The sequence below is a fragment of the Diceros bicornis genome, chromosome 23 (assembly GCF_020826845.1).
Source record: "Diceros bicornis minor isolate mBicDic1 chromosome 23, mDicBic1.mat.cur, whole genome shotgun sequence".
Taxonomy (NCBI): Eukaryota; Metazoa; Chordata; class Mammalia; order Perissodactyla; family Rhinocerotidae; genus Diceros; species Diceros bicornis.
The window spans coordinates 15,611,968-15,632,205 of NC_080762.1; the positions used below are offsets into that span (position 1 = coordinate 15,611,968).

Below are 20,238 nucleotides of genomic sequence, written 5' to 3' on the forward strand. Positions count from 1 at the left end.
TAGAGAGGGAAACAAAGATGAAAAACAACTGCGTTTGTCTTTGTGATCATGTACCACTAGTGATTCTTATTAGGCACTAGGTGGTGTGTTCTTGTGAAATAACTTGGGAAATTCTAAATGGAAACTAAAAATTCCATTTTAATGCTGTTGAATTAAGTCTTTTGCCTAATTTATATCAAGATACATTTAACATTAAAACTTTGTTATTAATAACATAATTTTCAAGAAAATCATCAGCTGTGATATTTCTTGAGTTTAGATTAAAGATTTTGAGAGTTTTTATTAAAAAGAATCATTTTCTCCTTTGATTTACTCTATTTAATTTTTCTGTAGTTATTACTTCTGATAGAGGCTATTTATGAAATGTTACAGGATTATTCTGGCCGTAATATTCAAAGAGAATATATTAGATTAGTACTAAATATCAGAATTATACATTCTTTTTGGTTTATGTGTATTTATGTGAGTATGTGTATGTTTGTTATATTTATTCGAATACTCATGTGTTTGTATGAAAGAATATTTCTGTAGCTTTGATACGAGGAGGTTTTTTGTAACCTAAATGTCAAATAACAAAATACTTAAGTTATTATTTATATGTTTAATCATACAATTTTATATATGATAGCCATGAGGACTGTGAGGATACAAGCTTCTTATTTAGGGCTAAATAAAACCAATTTAGATCATAGGAATGATATGTATATCTTGATTACACTATTATAATCTGTGTGTATGTGTGTACACACACATATACAGACATAAACACACATACATTTGCTTTGACATGTCAGTTTCATGAGGGCAAGTGACCTTATCTGTCTTGATTGTTATAGCCACATGAGAGGAACTCCATACATATTTATTGAATGTATTTTTACAATGATTAGATGGAAAAATAAAATCAAAATAGCTTGGTATGGTGGAAAGATTAATTTTTAAAACCTGTAAGAATAAGGACTTTATTATAATTTTATTCATCTTAAGAAAAAGGTGAAGAGTTGGTTGAAACCCTTTCTAGCATGAGGTTGACCACTGGTGTCTTCCTGGTGGTATTTATCATCCGAAGTAGAGATTAGGTGGAGATATTTTGTAGTATTAGTGTTCAGAGACCACATCTGTGGGCAGAAGCAATCAGGCCTTTGAACCTATATTTTCAAAAGTTTCTTGTTCCCTTTGATCTCCAACATCACTTTCAAGAAAAGTGGTAAGAGGAATGAATTCATGTGACTACCTACCCCCCTCACCATGCTCTTATGGAAAATAAGAGAACATCTTTGCTTCTTTTACTCCCCCTTGAATTTTTACCTATGTGTGTGAGAAAATACCATATATGCCTGCATGTATACATACTTGTATATCCTTTTTTAATGACACCTAAATCTTCATTTAATATATTATTTATAGACATTTTCAATACAAAATCTCATGGGAATAAAATTAAAACGAAAAAACAAAATTAAAATTGGATGGAAGTCACCAAGTATTCATGAAATTGCTTACAAAGAAAAGTTATATTTTAGCCATAAATACGCTTTCAGTACCATTCATTTTTAGTATAATTTTTTTCAAGGAAAGGAAATAAATGATTGACTAGCGATTTTCTACGCTTATGCTTTCTTTCTGCTTTTAAATGAATAAAATTGTGCCTGAATGTACATGAAGAATAAATAATGTTCATGTAAATCTATGTAGTGAACTCTTAAGGTCCACACTGTCTATTAAATCAAATACTCAGTAATGAGTCATGTTCATATAAGAAAAAGAGTATTCAAGAATTATGGTTATAAATCAATAATCTATTTTTATGAGCTTTTAATAAATGTGGTAGAAAGCAATTGATGGTGTAAGATGTAATTATAGAAAAATGTCTGTTTTCCTTTGAAAGCCATATATATTCTATACTTTTTCTGGAATTTATAACTGTTTACACACTTAACAGTAATACTTATTTTTCAGTGTACCTAGCATGTCTTATTATAATAATATAACATGCTATCTTTCTTCTTAGACAATGATCTTGGCAAACTTTTGTTACACTTTAAAATGTCTGATAAACAAACTGAGTGGATAGAAAACTGCCGAAGACAATTTTGCAAACTGATGAAGGCCAAACCCGATCTAATCAGTGGAGGTGGTGAGTATGTTGTTTAATTTTTGTGGATTTTTTGTGTGAAAATTTTATTAATAGAAGCTGTGTTTCCTGAAGATTAGTACTGGCATGTCTAGAATACATAATACTAATTCCAGAAATCCATTGACTTCTGATTAACTTATGATCCTGAAGAACAAAAATTAAAGTCTGAGAAACTACTAAGGTTTTTTTGAACTAAGAGGTCTTGGTAAGCAGACATGGAACACTGATCTACCTTTGGCTGGGTAACAGGTTGCTTGGTTTCACTCGCTTTCACCTGAATATACTAGACTGCTATAATTTTGGCAACCTTATTGAACTTTTTATTGACAGATATTTTGAAACTCTGCCACATCCAGCCAAATAAATTTAACTCCTAAGGAAATTTTGTTTTGAGGGAATAGCTATGTTTTTATTTATTTTTTTTGTGAGGAAGGTCAGCCCTGTGCTAACATCTGCCAATCCTCCTCTTTTTTTACTGAGGAAGACTGGCCCTGGGCTAACATCCGTGGCCATCTTCCTCCACTTTATATGGGACGCCACCACAGCTGGCTTGCCAAGCAGTGCGTCGGTGCGCACCCGGGATCCGAACCCACGAACCCCGGGCCGCCGCAGTGGAGCACGCGCAGTTCACCTCTTGCGCCACCGGGCCGGCCGCAGCTATGTTTTGTAAACCAGCTAACAAGCTGTTTTATGTTCAGATGTTTATATATGCATTTGTTTCCTAAAAATCATCATTTTTAAAAAATTTTTTATTTATTGCAGTAACATTGGTTTATAACATTGTAAAAATTTCAGGTGTACATCATTATACTTCTATTTCTGCATAGATTACATCATGTTCACCACCAAAATACTAATTACAACCCATCACCACACACATGCACCGAATTATCCCTTTCACCCTCCTCCCTCCCCCCTTCCCCTCTGGTAACCACCAGTCCAATCTCTGTCCCTATGTGTTTGTTTATTGTTGTTATTATCTACTACTTAATGAAGGAAATCATACGGTATTTGACCTTCTCCCTCTGACTTATTGCACTTTGCATAATACCCTCAATGTCCATCCATATTGTCACAAATGGCTGGATTTCATCGTTTCTTATGGCTGAGTAGTATTCCATTGTGTATATATACCACAGCTTCTTTATCCATTCGTCCCTTGATGGGCACCTAGGTTGCTTCCCAGTCTTGGCTATTGTGAATAACGCTGCAATGAACACAGGGGTGCATGTACCGTTACAAATTGGTGTTTTCAAGTTCTTTGGATAAATACCCAGCAGTGGAATAGCTGGATCATATGGTAGTTCTATCCTTGATTTTTTGAGGAATCTCCATACTGTTTTCCATAGTGGCTGCACCAGTTTGCACTCCCACCAGCAGTGTATGAGAGTTCCCTTCTCTCTACATCCTCTCCAACACTTGTTGTTTCCTGTCTTGTTAATTATAGCCATTCTGACAGACGTGAAGTGATATCTCATTGTAGTTTTGATTTGCATTTCCCTGATAGTTAATGATTTTGAACATCTTTTCATGTGTCTGTTGGCCATCTGTATATCTTCTTTGGAGAAATGTCTGTTCAGGTCTTTTGCCCATTTTTTAATTGGGTTGTTAGATTTTTGTTGTTGAGATGCATGAATTCTTTATATATTTTGGAGATTAAGCCCTTATCAGATGTATGGTTTGCAAATATCTTCTCCCAATTGTTAGGTTGTCTTTTCATTTTGTTGATGGTTTCCTTTGCTGTGCAGAAGCTTTTTAGTTTGATGTAGTCCCATTTGTTTATTTTTTCTATTGTTTCTCTTGTCTGGTCAGACGTGGTGGTTGAAAATATGTTGCTAAGACCGAGGTCAAAGAGCATACTGCCTATGTTTTCTTCTAGAAGTTTCATCATTTCAGGTCTTACGTTCAAGTCTTTAATCCATTTTGAGTTAATTTTTGTGTATGGTGTAAGGTAAGGGTCTACTTTCATTTTGTTGCGTGTGGCTATCCAGTTTTCCCAACACCATTTGTTGAAGAGACTTTCTTTTCTCCATTGTATGTTCTTGGCTCCTTTGTCGAAGATTAGCTGTCCATAGATGTGTGGGTTTATTTCTGGGCTTTTGATTCTATTCCATTGATCTGTGTGTCTGTTTTTGTGCCAGTACCATGCTGTTTTGGTTACTATTGCTTTGTAGTATATTTTGAAATCAGGGAGTGTGATACCTCCAGCTGTGTTCTTTTTTCTCAGGATTCCTTTAGCTATTCGGAGTCTTTTGTTGTTCCATATAAATTTTAGGATTCTTTGTTCTATTTCTGTGAAAAATGTTGTTGGAACTTTGATAGGGATTGCGTTGAATCTATAGATTGCTTTAGGAAGTATGGACATCTTAACTATGTTAATTCTTCCAATGCAAGAGCACGAAATATCTTTCCATTTCTTTGTGTCTTCTTCAATTTCTTTCAGCAATGTTTTATAGTTTTCGGTGTACAGATTTTTCACCTCTTTGGTTAAGTTTATTCCTAGGTATTTTATTCTTTTTGTTGCAATTGTAAATGGGATTGTATTCTTAATTTCTCTTTCTGCTACTTCATTGTTAATATTCTGCTACTTCATAGTTAGTTGCATAGAAATGCAACTGATTATTATATGTTGATTTTGTATCCTGCAACTTTACCGTATTTGTTTATTACTTCTAAAAGTTTTTTGGTGGATTCTTTAGGGTTTTCTGTATATAAAATCATGTCATCTGCAAATAGTGACGGTTTCACTTCTTCCTTTACAATTTGGATCCCTTTTATTTCTTTTTCTTGCCTGATTGCTCTGGCTAGGACTTCCAGCACTATGTTAAATAGGAGTGGTCAGAGTGGGCATCCTTGTCTGGTTCCTGTTCTTAGAGGGATAGCTTTCAGTTTTTCACCATTGAGGATGATATTAGCTCTGGGTTTGTCATATATGGCCTTTATTATGTTGAGGTACTTTCCTTCTATACCCATTTTATTCAGAGTTTTTATCATAAATGGATGCTGTATCTTGTCAAATGCTTTCTCTGCATCTATTGAGATGATCATGTGATTTTTATTCTTCATTTTATTAATGTGGTGTATTATTTTGGTTGATTTGCGAATGTTGAGCCATCCCTGCATACCTGGAATAAATCCCACTTGATCATGGTGTATAATCTTTTTAATGTATTCTTGTATGCGATTTGCTAGTATTTTGCTGAGGATTTTCGCATCGATGTTCATCAGTGATATTGGCCTGTAATTTTCTTTTTTGTGTTGTGCTTGTCTGGTTTTGGTATCAAAGTAATGTCGGCTTCATGGAATGAGTTAGGGATCTTCCCCCCATCCTCAATTTTTTGGAAGAGTTTGAGAAAGATAGGTGTAAGTCTTCTTTGAATGTTTGGTAAAGTTCACCAGGGAAGCCATCTGGTCCTGGACTTTTATTTTTGGGGAGGTTTTTGATTACTGTTTCAATCTCCTTACTGGTGATTGGTCTATTCAAATTCTCTACTTTTTGATCCAGTTTTGGAAGGTTGTATGATTCTAAGAATTTATCCATTTCTTCCAGATTGTCGAATAGGTTGGCATATAGCTTTTCATAGTATTCTCTTATAATCTTTTGTATTTCTGAGGTGTCTGTTGTAATTTCTCCTCTTTCATTTCTGATTTTACTAATTTGTGCCTTCTCTCTGTTTTTCTTGATGAGTCTAGCTAAAGGTTTGTCAATTTTGTTTATCTTTTCAAAGAACCAGCTCTTGGTTTATTAATTTCTTCTATTTTTTTTTTTAGTCTCTATTTCATTTATTTCTGTTTTTATTTTTATTATTTCCCTTCTTCTACTGATTTTGGACTTTTCTTGTTCTTCTTTTTCCAATTTCTTTAGGTGCATTGTTAGATTGTTTATTTGAGATTTTTCTTGCTTGTTGAGATAGGCCTGTATTGCTATAAACTTCCCTCTTAGAACCACTTTTGCTGTATCCCATAAATTCTGGCATGTCGTATTTTCATTTTCATTTGTCTCCAGATATTTTTTGATTTCTCCTTTGATTTCTTCGTTGACCCAATCTTTGTTCAGTAGCATTTTGTTTAATCTCCACATATTTGTGGCTTTTCTGATTTTCTTCCTATAGTTGATTTCTAGTTTCATACTGTTGTGGTCAGAAAAGATGCTTGGTATTATTTCAATCTTCTCAAATTTATGGAGACTTGTTTTGTGGCCTAATATGTGATCAATCCTGGTGAATGTTCCATGCGCATTTGAAAAGAACGTATATTCTTCGGTTTTTGGATGGAATGCTCTGTATATATCTACTAGGTCCATCTGTTCTAGTGTGTCATTTAAGGCCAATGTTTCCTTACTGATCTTCTGTTCGGATGATCTATCCATTGGTATAAGTGGAGTGTTAAAGTCTCCTACTATTATTGTGTTACTGTCTATTTCTGTTTTTATGTCCGTTAATAATTGCTTTATATATTTAGGTGCACCTACATTGGGTGCATAGATATTTACAAGTGTTATGTGCTCTTGTTGGATTGTTCCCTTGATCATTATGTAGTGCCCTTCTTTGTCTCTTTTTCCAGTTTTTGTTTTAAAGTCTGTTTTGTCTGATATGAGTATTGCTACCCCAGCTTTCTTTTCATTGCCATTTGCATGGAGTATTTTTTTCCATCCCTTCACTTTCAGTTTGTGAGTGTCTTTAGTTCTGAAGTGTGTCTCTTGTATGCAGCATATATATGGGTCTTGTTGTTTTATCCAATCAGCCACCCTATGCCTTTTAATTGGAGCATTTAGTTCATTGACATTTAATGTAGCTATTGATAAGTATGTACTTATTGCCATTTTTTACCTTTTTATTTTCTCAGTGTTTTAGTAGTCCTTCTCTGTTCCTTTCTCCTTCTATACAGAATTGGTGGTCTCTTTAGTTACACCTCTGTCTGAAAGCTCTACTCTTTAACTCCCCTCCTCCCTCATTTTATGTTTTTGATATTATATCTAACCTCTTTTTTGTGCATTTGTATCCATTACCCTCTTATCATGGAAATAGATAATTTTTCCTATTTGTGCTCTTCTTTTTTCCCCTTAAATCAATCCCTTTAACATTTCTTGTAGCACTGCTTTCTTGGTGACAAACTCCTTTAATTTTAGCTTGTCTGGGAAATTTTTGATCTCTCCTTCCATTTTGAATGATAACCTTGCTGGGTAGAGTGTTCTTGGCTTTAAGTTTTTTCATTTTAGCACTTTAAATGTATCGTGCCATTATCTTCTAGCCTGTAAGGTTGCTGCTGAGAAGTCAGGTGATAGCCTTATGGGGTTTCCTTTGTATGTAACTTTTCTTTCTCTTGTGGCTTTTAGGATTCTCTCTTTATGTTTAATTCTGGACATTTTGATTATGATGTGTCTTGGTGTGGGTCTCTTTGGGTTTATCTTATTTGGTGCTCTCTGTGCTTCCTGTACCTGGATGTCTGTTTCCTTCCTTAGGTTAGGGAAGTTTTCATCTATTATTTCTTGAAATAGATTCTCTGCCCCTTTGTCTCACTCTTCTCCTTCCGGGACATATGTAACATGGATGTTAGTGCGCTTGATGTTGTCCCAGAGGTCCCTTAGACTGTCCTCATTCTTTTTAATTCTTGTCTCTTTTACCTGTTCAGCTTGGGTAATTTCTTCTAGTCTTTTGTCTGGCTCGCAGGTCCATTCTTCTGTATCCTTACTCTACTTTTGAGTCCCTCTAGTGAATTTTTCATTTCCAGTATTGTATTCTTCCTTTCTGATTGATTCTTTTTTATATCTTCCATTTCTTTGTTGACATTCTCACTGAGTTCATCTATCCTTCTCCCCAGATCAGTGAACATCCTTAAGACTCTTTGTTTGAACTCTCTGTTGGGTAGATTGCTCATTTCTGTTTCACTTAGTTCCTTTTCTGGGGTTTTGTCCTGTTCCCTTACTTGGAATGTATCCCTTTGCCTCCTCATTTTGCCTCTTTCCCTGTGCTTGTGTCTACGTATTAGGTAGGTCAGCTACATCTCCTGCTCTTGGATAGGTGACCTTATATAAGTGATTCCTTAGGAGGCCTGCAGTGTGCTTGCCTCAGTTCTCAATGTTCCAGGGGTGACCCCTATGTGGACTATATGTGTCCTTCTGTTGTGGCCTGTTTGCTCTCCCTGTAGGCGCCTAGGGAGGCTGAGTCATGCTCCTGGCCAGCTGTTGTAATGCTCAGCTGCTTATAGTTGTTGTGGGCCCTTCAGTCTCTTTATCAGGTGTGAGGAGCCCCAGCACAGTTCTAATACCACATTTGTGTTGCAGTATTTCTTTTAAGTGAGTAGGCCCCCAGCATGGCAGGTTGTTAGGCTCAGGGGCTTACAAATGCTATAAGCCTCCAGCCTTTAGGTCTCTTGTCAGCTCTCTGAGGATTGCAGCTGGGTGGGGCTGGCCTCAGGCATGGGAGCACCCAATTGTTTCAGGCTTTGGAAGGGGGGGCAAACCCCCATGTGGGTCTTTGAGAAACACAAGTCTTTTGCAGCTGACAAGCCCTGCTGCCCATAGGTCCACACACAGAATCAACACAGTTCTGCCCTGTGTGCACGCCCTGACCCCGTCTCTCCATGGCAGGAGCCCCCCACACTCCACCACTGCCCCACACTCTCCACCTGCTCCTTGTGCACGCCCTGCCCCACTGAAGTGGGCTCAGTTGCCAGGCTGCAGAGAATCCAGTCACCAATCTATGTAGGCCCACAAGTTGCCCGAGGGCTTGTTGTTGGGTGGGGCCAGTCCCTAGGGTGGGTTGCCTGCCCTGGCTGAGCTGGATTAAATTGGTGCTCTAGTGGGTGGGGCAGAGCCTGGGCTAGCAGGCCCCAGGGAGAACTGCAATGGCGTCTGTGTCAGCACGCCCACACCAGGCCACAACAATGGCCGCCGCCAATGTCCCAGTCCCTGGAGAGGTCTCACCTCTCACTACAATGCACTCAGGGCCTATCAGGTGAGTCTCTTTTCACCAAATCACTGTGCACCTTTCTTTCTGCTGATTTTAATTCACTTTCTGAATTGGGTGAGTTTGCGTGTGGGCCCTTTAAGAGCCGGTTTTAATTTCTTTGTGAAGCAGCGTTTCTAGGGGTACTCCCCAATGTTTTAATAGCAGCAAAGTCAGATATTATGCCACTCGTCTTGATTGTGCTGGGTCCACAAAATGCCCACAGCGCAGGCGCTCCCCGGCTCAGGGCCCCACACCTCCAGGGAGGGCTGTGGACCTGTGGGCTGCTCCCAGGTGGCCGTGAGGCACTGCGGCTTGTGAAGGCAGTGTTTTTTCTCTCCAGAATGGAGTCTCTGCCTCTTCCACCTTGATTAGGATTGTCCTTTTGCAGGAGTTCCTCCTATCCAGTTTTCAGTTTTCTCTCAGGGGTAATTTTTCCATGAGTAGTTGTAAATTGGCTGTGTCTGTGGGAGGAGGCGAGTTCAGAGTCTGCCTATGCCGCCATCTTGACTTTCCTCCTTGATATCTATAACTTAAAAGTAATTGTGTACTTTATCAGCCATGCTTTTTGTTTTTCATTTTTCTATTATTTGTTATAAAATTAAAAGTGAGAAATAAAAATAAGTTTATATTTTGTTAGTTGGAGAAATTATATTTTCAGAGAAGAGTGATATTTATCTATGACATATTTATATATTTAAAATATTTGTCTATTTATCTAAATGTAAATATTTATATATATCTAAAAATATATATATTTCTTAATCAAACATTCTCCAAAATTTTAGTGTAAAATGAGCAAACTGTTTTACCCCTAAATGTTTATAAAATATTGTAATTATTTATTTATCATTGGTTGCACAGTGGAGAATATTTAAAATAGATTATCAGTGGGTTTTACACATACCAGAAGGTACAGAACAAATTGAGAAATCATCAGCTTGGTATAATGTTCAGTTAAACATGTAGTTCCTTAGTTTCTCTAATGGGGAAAGTGATAAGACAAAGAAAATCACCTGTTCAGCCATTATCCATGACTCTGAAACACGATAAACAAGTATAACAGTAACATTAAAACTGTTTTCTATTTGGAATCTTTGGGCACTTGCCACGAGTCTTGACCTCAATTATCCATTATGCTGATACAGTGCCCACCATTAGATTGTAAGCTACTTTATTATAATTTTATTTATTTATTTTTCCCCCCCAAAGCCCCAGTAGATAGTTGTATGTCATAGCTGCACATCCTTCTAGTTGCTGTATGTGGGACATGGCCTCAGCATGGCCGGACAAGCAGTGCGTCGGTGCGCGCCCAGGATCTGAACCTGGGCCGCCAGCAGCAGAGCGCGCGTGCTTAACCTCTAAGCCATGGGGCCGGCCCTAAGCTACTTTAAAAAATAGATTTAGACTTCTGCCTGGCATGATGTAGTGGCTTACACAAAACTCAGTTACTCTTCATAGTGACTTTATAAGATAGTCTACATTTGATGGATAAGGAAACTGAGACCTGGAAATGATAGGTAACTAGCCCAGTTCACAGTGGCAGAGCCAAGATGTGAACCCAGGCAGCCTGACACCAAAATCCATGCTCTGTATCACTTTGCTGTACTACCTCTTTGCACCTGCTCTTTAGTGCCTAATGTTTTGCACATCAGAGGCAAACAGCATTTATCGAAAAAACACGGGTGAGCATAATACTGGTTTAGATAGATTATGATAAAATGTTTAACATCTCCAGTATCTCATAACATACTTATTTCCTGTCAACTAAGATGAACTAATTTTAGAGGTAAGCTCAATGAAGAAATATTAAACCAATTTATGCTTTTGTGAGGCAGGCATACTTCTTTATGTATGTGTGTATGTGTACACACATGTACAGTCTGGCTCTGTAATCTGGTTCAACTCGGGTCTTAACTGTCTACAGTTAAAAGAACGAAACGTTTTTCAATTATCATCGCCTATTCTCCAGTTTCTCCCTAAAATCTCTGTATAAGGTTCTGTAATACATAATAAATACTGTGTACATTCATTAATATTTTTTCATAATTATGAGTGAATGAATTAATCTTAATTTCTCTGTAAATTATGTGGTCTGAATCCAAAAGGAACTAGACAAAAAGGAATTCAATTGACAAGGACTTATTAAGAACCTACTTGTTGACTTCCTGTTCTGCTCCCCGCTATGGGCAGCTACTCTCCTTTGTGGTAATGGTCAGGGAGGGGAGAGAGGAAGAACCACCCATCAATACTCTTCCCAAATTGATTTAAACTCAGGCCATCTACACAGCTACCAGGAAAGAGAATTTCCAACTTTCTTAGACTTGGGCTCCTGGTATTTCTGGAGTTTTCCTTCCAAGCTTTCAGTTTATAAGAACAAGTGAGACAATGTGGATGTATGATTACATGATATTCCTACACTCACTTGTAATGAGTCGCTGGGAGAAGTGATAGGTTATATGACCCAAAGCTCACAGGCTCAAGTTAATCTTTTAAAACGTTAAGTCAGATTCTTCCTTTTCATGACCATATTTTTAGTCTGTGTGTCTCTGCTTCACCCCACCCCATCCTCAACTATATCCCAGACCTTTTCCCTAAGATAGAGCTAACTAGGACATGTTTGCTAAACCTCTAATTAATTTCCCTCGTTTTTATGTGTTGATTTCATTCAGCATTGAGAGATAACATAGTTAGACACTCTACTCTACTAGATTGAATTTCAAATATGTTCATAGGCTACCTCTTTTTATTCATTAAAATAGAAATCATTCTACAGTTCTGCTTTTTTTCTTATTGTCAAGATGATCTCTGTAGATCTGATTGACCTCTAGTTTCTCGTGAATTTACTAAACTAGCCTCTTGATGTCTATCCATCCTAAACGGTAGATTCCATAATCAAGTGCATATTCAATATTTCCTAACTTTTTACATCTGTTTTTCTAGAGTCACCTCCCTACAAAAAGAAGCCTCTGTATTTGTCATATTATCTTCTAATCAATATTTCCCATTAATCTTTTATTTGTGACCTAATAAGTATATAATTTTAAATATATTCTAAGTTTGTCCTTCCTATATTTGTTCACTAATATTGATAACGTAGTTCATAACCAGAATTCTGGTGTAGGATTCATATAATTTGAGTTGGTCACTAGATAACATGTACAACATGTCTGATAGACAATATTGGAAACTGTGGTATACTTTGTAACTATCTATAATACATTTTGTGCAACTGTAAGCTTCAGATGCCCAAATGATCACAACTTGGACTTTAAGAGCTTTTCCTTTACTCTGGCCTCTTTGTCCTTTTAAACTTTTTCTTCTGTATGCCTCTGAAAGAATCCTGGTTTAGTCACAACAATGAGGTTGTCCAGACTCGCTTTTCCTGCTCTTAAACATAGAGACCAATGGATTCTGGCTCCTTTTAGTGCAGAACAGTGTTGGGGCAAAATTGAGCTCCAACGATCAAGTTAGGTGGCTCCACATAACTACTTCCAGATAACAAGAGGACACGAGCCAAGTCTTCATAAAAAAGTGCATTTTTGTTATTTCTGATTTACTTCTGGCTATATTTTAGTTTCTTTTTATTTTGCTCTGAGCGTTTAATTCAGGCTTTCCTTTTGATCTACCATTTGTTTACATTTCGATGCTGCCCCCCAAATTTTAGATTTTATTTGTATGAAATACCGTGGAGAATATCAAAGTATATTCTTCCTCTGACATTCTCTTTTTCTGATTGCCATCACTAGCATGTACCCAGTTTTGGAACCAGCTATTGTTGTGATGACAATGCCAAGGCAGAAAGCAGAGTCAATAGCTAAGTATTCCTGAATGATCTGCCTTCAGGTTTTCCTCAGCAGAAAACCCATGTCCCCTTTTAATACACAAAGATTATAAATTTTGGTTTTATAGTCTACTAATGACATAGTCCTACCCCAAGGAATGAATGTAATTAAAAGAAGGCTCATAATTTAAAATCCTTTATAGAAATTTCAGGTCTGTCATTTAAAATTAAAAAATCCACCTAAGACAAAGCTATATTCTATAGTTTACTTTCTGGATAGTAATATCCTAGAGTTAATTTGTTTTTAAAGTTAAGAAGTGTTTCATGACATGAATTAATTTCCTTGAGTTATAGATAATGGAATTTTCAGTGACTTGATGATGAGTGAGGTGGTTGGTCACACTGAGATAAATAGCCACTCTAGTAATTATGCAGTTCAGCTACACTTAACGTTGGGTTAGAGAGATGAGCCAATGAGATTGTAGCCACAGGTTCAACACCATATGTAAATCAGTTTATAGCATTATTCCATGACTATCGCCTAGCCATCAAAATATTTGGAAATACGTGGTGCTGTTCATAAGGTTAGCTGGGCAAAGTGAATATATTGGAATCACTAGAAGTCTAGAACCTTCTCCAGGTAGTTCAGTGATGTCATTTTTGCATATGAAGTACAGAATTACTTTATCTGTAAGCCTCTAATATATTGATCTAATAACATAATTTCATATTTCAAGATCAGTACATGCTGGAAAATAGTGTGCTTTGCAAAATCTGCAATTAGTCTGGTGACTCATAAGTTTCAAATCATATTGTGTTTAGCTTCTTCACAGAGGGTGATGAAGAATTTTCTCAATTCACTGAAATGTGTTTCACTGTCTGCCTGATGGCTAAGCATGATTTCGGGCATAGGATTCAAAGAATTGCTTAGCAGTATGCTGTGACTTCTCCCCTTAACTCAAGCACTTTACTTAAATGCATAACATTAACAAACATATGGTGTACTAAAATGAGATTTAATTATAGTGAGAGAATTTGTGCCTCTGCATGTGAAGATAGAACCAGTCTAAACAACTATAAGTTTAAATAGTCTACAATACTGGTGTCCTTTCTGATCCTCAACCACTGCATTCTCATACTTTTTAATAGTCTTATTTGAATTTGAAATCAGAATATGAATAGAGTTCAATGAATAAAAATTTTCATTTTTATCTTAAGCCATTAAAATATTGTGAGATGTAGCTTGTCAGAGCTACAATTGTTGGAAAGAGTATGTTATTCCTGTTTCATTTTACATTTTTCACATGTTGAACAATAATTTTCCTTCATGAATTATATGCTTAAAATGCACTTGGATGTGGAAAAGGGTCCATTCAGTTAATATAGTTCATAGTCAATATCTTAAATGTAACTAGGGCACAATTTTAAAAGGTGCCTAAAGCTTACTTACTCTATGTATAAGCATATCACTCTATAGAAATATTTCTTTCCAGCAAAATAATCCTGGATTTCATATTAATTCTAATCCACCTAGTTATGTCCATTTTGAGGTAATATATGCAAACACTGTGGCATTATCTATATGGGATTATCAATCCAGGCCAGAAAAGAATCATTTGTCCTTTCTAAGACAGACAGAGGAAGCTTACTTTTTTTTTAATGACTCAGTCTCTACTATTCCATCGATAGAAAGACATCTTTTCAACATTTTTTAAAATTAAAAAACTTTATTTTTTAGAGCATTTTTAGATTCATAGCAAAATTGAGTGGAAAGTACGGAGAGTTCCCATATATATCCTGTCTCTACACACGTACAACCTCCTCCACTATCAACATCTCCCACCAGACTGGTACACTTGTTATAATCGACGAACCTGCATTGACACATCATCATCATCCAAAGTTCATTATTTACATTAGGGTTCACTCTTGGTGTTGTACAGTCTATGAATTTTGACAAATGTATAATGACTTGTATCCATCATTATAGTATCGTGCAGAAGAGTTTCACTGCTGTAAAAATCCTGTACTCTGCCTATCATACTTTCCTCCCAACAATCCCTGGCAAGCTTACTTTTGATCAGGTTGCCTTGAACAGATACCATCAGTTGGAAAGTTAATAAAACACATAAAATGTCCTGGTTTTGAAAGGAACATGAGCTATGCATTGATCTTGATCTTGGAGTTCATGTAACTTTCTTTTCTGTATGTGTGTATAATGATGACAGGATATTATAGCCTAATTAATGATAATTTTCTTTCTGAATTAAAATCATTTAGCAAATTCTGAAGTAATCCTTAGAGAATCTAAAGATAACACATGCTTGCTTTCCAGTTTTACATTGAATAGGTTCTCAGTGAAGCTATTAAAATTTAATTTACATCAGAAACATTGTTATGAATATTAAAATGTTATGTGTTTTGAATTGGACCCCTTAAGAGCGTAACTGTGAAGAAGTTCAGATAACTTTTATCTGCTAGTCTGTGATTTAGAGATGCATCATCACGTATTATTCTTGACCTTTAATGTCCTAATTATTCTCTTGTTTATTACAGCTTTAGTAGAGTTACTTGAAAAATTTGTGCTTCATCTCTTGGAAAGCCCATCTGAATGCTACTTCCCCTCAGTGGAATATACAGGTACATTTTAAACATTTTGAATTTTGAAAAGTCCTCGGTGTGCAAATAGATAATATTTCATAGAGATGTGTTATTAGATTACAAATATGCCCAAGGTTTCTCATCCTTAAAATCTCTCACTTGGTGCCGTAGACATTCCAGATATCTTTCAGTCTCTTCTGTGCAAATGTCTGGGTTTCCTTATAATTTTCTAACTCCTTTTTGAGATCTTTTTTCCTGTCTACCGTTAAAAGTTGTTTTTCCTTAAGGCAACGTCTTCCACTCTTCTGATTTTATCCACTATCCTCTAATGATCTCATCTGCTCGTACTATTTTACCTACCTTATATATTGATGACTTCTAAATTCACATCTTCTACTCACAGATCTACTGTTAAGCTTCATTCTCATATTTCCAGCTGCTTAATAGGTAAACATCACTTGGATGTGCTACAGAAATCCTCAAACTCGAAATGCCCAACAGCAACCTCACCCCATCATACCATGTTGGTATTCACCCTCCTCCTACATTGTCTATTTTGGTGGGCAGTACAATCATCTACTGTCTATCTAAGCCAGAAACCAAGGAATGATCAACAAGTGAGTCCACATTTCCCTTCCAGTCACCAAACCATGTTAATTCTATGTTCTTGATGTATCTCAAGTTTACTTATATTGATCTCTGCTCTTCTTTCTGTTAGTTCAGGCCACTATTACTTCTTGCCTAGGGTATTAGAGCACCCTCTTTTCCTGGTGTCTCTAATTGGAGTCTGATTTCTTTTTAAAGGTGTTCTTCATGCTGCTCTCAGAGTGCCAATCTGACCCACTCATTCCTCTACCCATTAGCTCAGCACTGACCACTACGTAAAAGCCTAAGCTTCTTACTGTGATACCCAAGGTCTTACATTATTCTTCCTGTTTCTTCCTCTCTAGCATCATCCCTTTCTCTCCATGCTTCATGTTTGTTTTTCAGGAACACTAACTATTAGCACTGCCAATTCCCCACCCCCATACACATTCATTTACACAGCAAATGGATATTGTCCTCTACTATGTAATAGAACTTTTCTAAGCATTTGAACACAGCAGTGACAGAAGACCAAAATTCTTGCCTTCATAGAGTTTACCGTCTGGTGGGAAAACAGACAATAAATAAGTAAGTAAAAGATTAAGTATGTCAAATGGTATGATAGCAAATGAGAGATACATAGCAGGGAAGGGGCTGGGGAGTGCTAGTTGGGAATGAGGATTATAATATTAAATAGTGTTCAGACTAGCGGAAGTGGGAGGAAGATATATAGATATTTTCAGGGGAAGAGAATTCCAGCAAATGACCAGGAAGGAGACTAGTATGGCTGAAATAGAGTAAGGGGGAAGAATTGTTGGTGTTGAAGTCAGAGAGGAGAGGAAGATATATGTTTTGAAAGTCATTTCATTTCTTATGGCTGAGTAGTATTCCATTGTGTAAATATACCACATCTTCTTTATCCATTCGTCCCTTGATGGGCACTTAGGTTGCTTCCAAGTCTTGGCTATTGTGAATAACACTGCAATGAACACAGGGGTGCATGTTTCTTTACACATTGGTGTTTTCACGTTCTTTGGGTAAATACCCGGCAGTGGAATAGCTGGATCGTATGGTAGTTCTATCCTTAATTTTTTGAGGAATCTCCATATTATTTTCCATAGTGGCTGCACCAGTTTGCACTCCCACCAGCTGTGTATGAGAAGTAGTATATATACACAATGGAACACTATTCAGCCATAAGAAACGATGAAATCCAGCCATTTGTGACAACATGGATGGACATTGAGGGTATTTTGCAAAGTGAAATAAGTCAGAGGGAGAAGGTCAAATACTGTATGATCTCACTCATTAATTAGTAGATAATAACAACAACAAACAACCACATAGAGACAGAGATTGGATTGGTGGTTACCAGGGGGGAAGGGGGGAGGAGCAGGGTGAAAGAGATAATTAGGCACATGTGTGTGGTGATGGATTGTAATTAGTATTTGGGTGGTGAACACAAGAACACGATGTAATCCATGCAGAAATAGAAGTATAATGATGTACACCTGAAATTTATACAACGTTATAAACCAATGTTACTGCAATAAACAATAAATAAATAAATAAATAAATAAATAAATAAATAAATAAATAAATAGAAAGTCATCTCAGGTTCTTGAACATAGGAATGATGTGCTCTGATTTACATTTTTAAAAGATCTTGATGGCTGTTGTATTGAGAAAAGACTGAAGGAGGACAAAAGGCTAAAGCAGGGAGACCAGTGGGAGGCTATTGAAAAGATCCAGATGAAAAATGGTAATGGCTTGGATGAGGATGTCAGGGGAGATGGGTGGATTCTGGGTATATTTTGAAGATAGGGCCAAAAGAATTGGGTAAGAGATTGAATATGGGGTGTGAGAGAAAGGGAGGAATCAAAGAAGACTCTAAGTCATTAATCTGAGCCACTAGAAGAGTGGGGATTATTTTACACTGAGATGGAGAAGAATGGGAAAGGAATAGATTTGAGAAAGGAGATTAGGAGCTTGCTTTTAAGTTAATATTTTAAATGCTTATTACACATTTAAGTAGATATGCTTCTTATATACTGGATATTTGAGTCTGGAATTTAGGGGAAAGGTGTAGGCTGGAAATATAAGTTACTAAATCATCAGCTTAGTATATAAAGCCAATACGTATCTCTGTCATGTCTTTCTCCTATTCTGACTTAATGTGTAATTCTTCACGTGACGGTAAACTCCTATGGGGTAGCTTCCGTGTCTTACCTATCATATCCTCTATGCCTAGAAAAACAGTGTCAATAAATGTTTGACAAATAAAAGACAGAATGGATAAAAGAATGAAGGAGGAGGTCTTTATATACTGTGTCAATCAGTTTATCTTAATTTTAATATCAATAGAGTAAACCATTTAAGATTTCTGAGCAGAAGCTTTACTTGATTTGTCTATTTTAGGAAGATTATTTTAGTGCCTGTGTAAAGGATGAAGTAGAGTGCAGAACCGAAATTTGTTAAAAGTGAATATCCATTACTTGGGGGTCAGTAGATGAAGAGACAGTGAAGAAGGCAGGGAGGTACCACAGGCTCATGGTAATAGATCATCATGGATATTGCTACTCTTCCTCGTAAGGATGACGTAACTTCTCTGTTGCTGAAGAAACCGTCATTCAAATATGTGTTATTTATTCAAGTTAGACACTGTGTATCATATCTCCATAAAAAGAAAAATTTTTAAAAAGTGCTTCCAGTCTGGCCCAGCCTATTTTTCTAGCCCTGTTACCCACCACTGCCCAAACACATCGTATGCATTTACATCACTAACTCTTTGGTCCTACGTTTCCTTCTTGGTAAACTTTTCCCTCCCTCTGATGCCCATGTGATAATGTCCAACTCAACTGTAAAGTTGCAGCTAGAATGTCACCTTCCTTCTTATCTGAAGCAGAAGTCCCTCCTCTGTGCTTCTATTGCATTCACTTTAAACTAACATTTTGATATTTATTATATTGTGTATGGCTAGTTTAAATCATTCCATTAGATCTCAAACTCCTTTGTTTCTTTAATATAGCGTTTGATATATTTTTATTGAATTAAATATACTGTTACATAAGCACCTATATTCATTCAAATACATTTGTACAACAATTCTAAATATATTGATATTTACAAATACACATCTGAACATATTCCTAATTATTTACACATAGTGACATCTAATGCAGATTTGGGAAAGGGAAAAGAGAACGTAAGAAAGTGAAACAAATGAGAGGAAAATATAAGGTGGCATGTAGCAGGAGTTTAAGTAAGGGTCATTGATACCTATTGAGCACTTCTTGTGAGTTATATGTGAGACTCTTGATGTGCATTATGTCATTCAACCCTACAACTCCTCTCTGAAGTAGGTATAATTATCACGTTTAAAATCAGGAAACTGAAATACAGAGGAAAGAAAACAGAAATTGTGAAGAGAATTTTGAAGAAAACCATTTGTGAAGAAAATTCTAACTTTATGAATGAACCTAAAAATGTATATGAAAAACATGCAGGGATTAATGATCAAGTCTATGAGTAAGAGAGGAAATAAGTCAGAAGTGGTCATCATGGAGATTTGCATGGCCGGAGTGGCTGTCTCTCCAGTCTTCGGTATAATCTCCAATATCTAAGCTCTCCTTGGCACATTATTCTGTTGGGTCATATTTCTGTAGATAATCTAAAATTAACATTATGTTGTATACGTTATCTAAATATTCAACAAGACTTCTCAGTGTGCACGCACTCTACTGCCCTCTGTCGTATTTCTAAATTATGCTGAGGGAGATCTCAGATGTTGGCTTTGTTGAATATGTTATGTAGGCAGATAAACGCAGAATGTGAATTTAAATTCTTTAAAGACTTCAGCTGAACAACTGTCCACTAGAGTTTTAAAGTACAGCCAAAAATAAAGTGGCTTCCTGTTGATTGATTGCTTAATATTTATTATTATAATATGGTAAGCTTGTTGCTAGTATTGTCTTTTTCTATGGCTTTAGATATCCTCATTCTTTATCATTTATTTTTTTGGCTGGTGGAACAATGGTTTGCTATTATAAAATTTTACACTATTTACTTTAAATAAACAAAAACCATGTTTTGATATAAAAGATGTATCAAAGCAAATGCTAGATAGATATATTCAATGTTTTTTCATGTTTCTTGAAATGAGAAATTGTATTTTTAAAAATGAC

General features: G+C 36.3%; 1 protein-coding gene across 1 annotated transcript in view; it reads left to right on the plus strand.

Annotated features, from left to right (window-relative positions):
• TBC1D32 (TBC1 domain family member 32) overlaps nt 1-20,238 on the plus strand; it is a 202,994-nt gene that overhangs the window by 146,553 nt on the left and 36,203 nt on the right. Inside the window, exons 27-28 of the mRNA XM_058566374.1 lie at nt 2,012-2,137; nt 15,425-15,508. Coding sequence (XP_058422357.1) covers nt 2,012-2,137; nt 15,425-15,508 — 210 coding nt within the window. The remainder of the gene's footprint in view (nt 1-2,011; nt 2,138-15,424; nt 15,509-20,238) is intronic.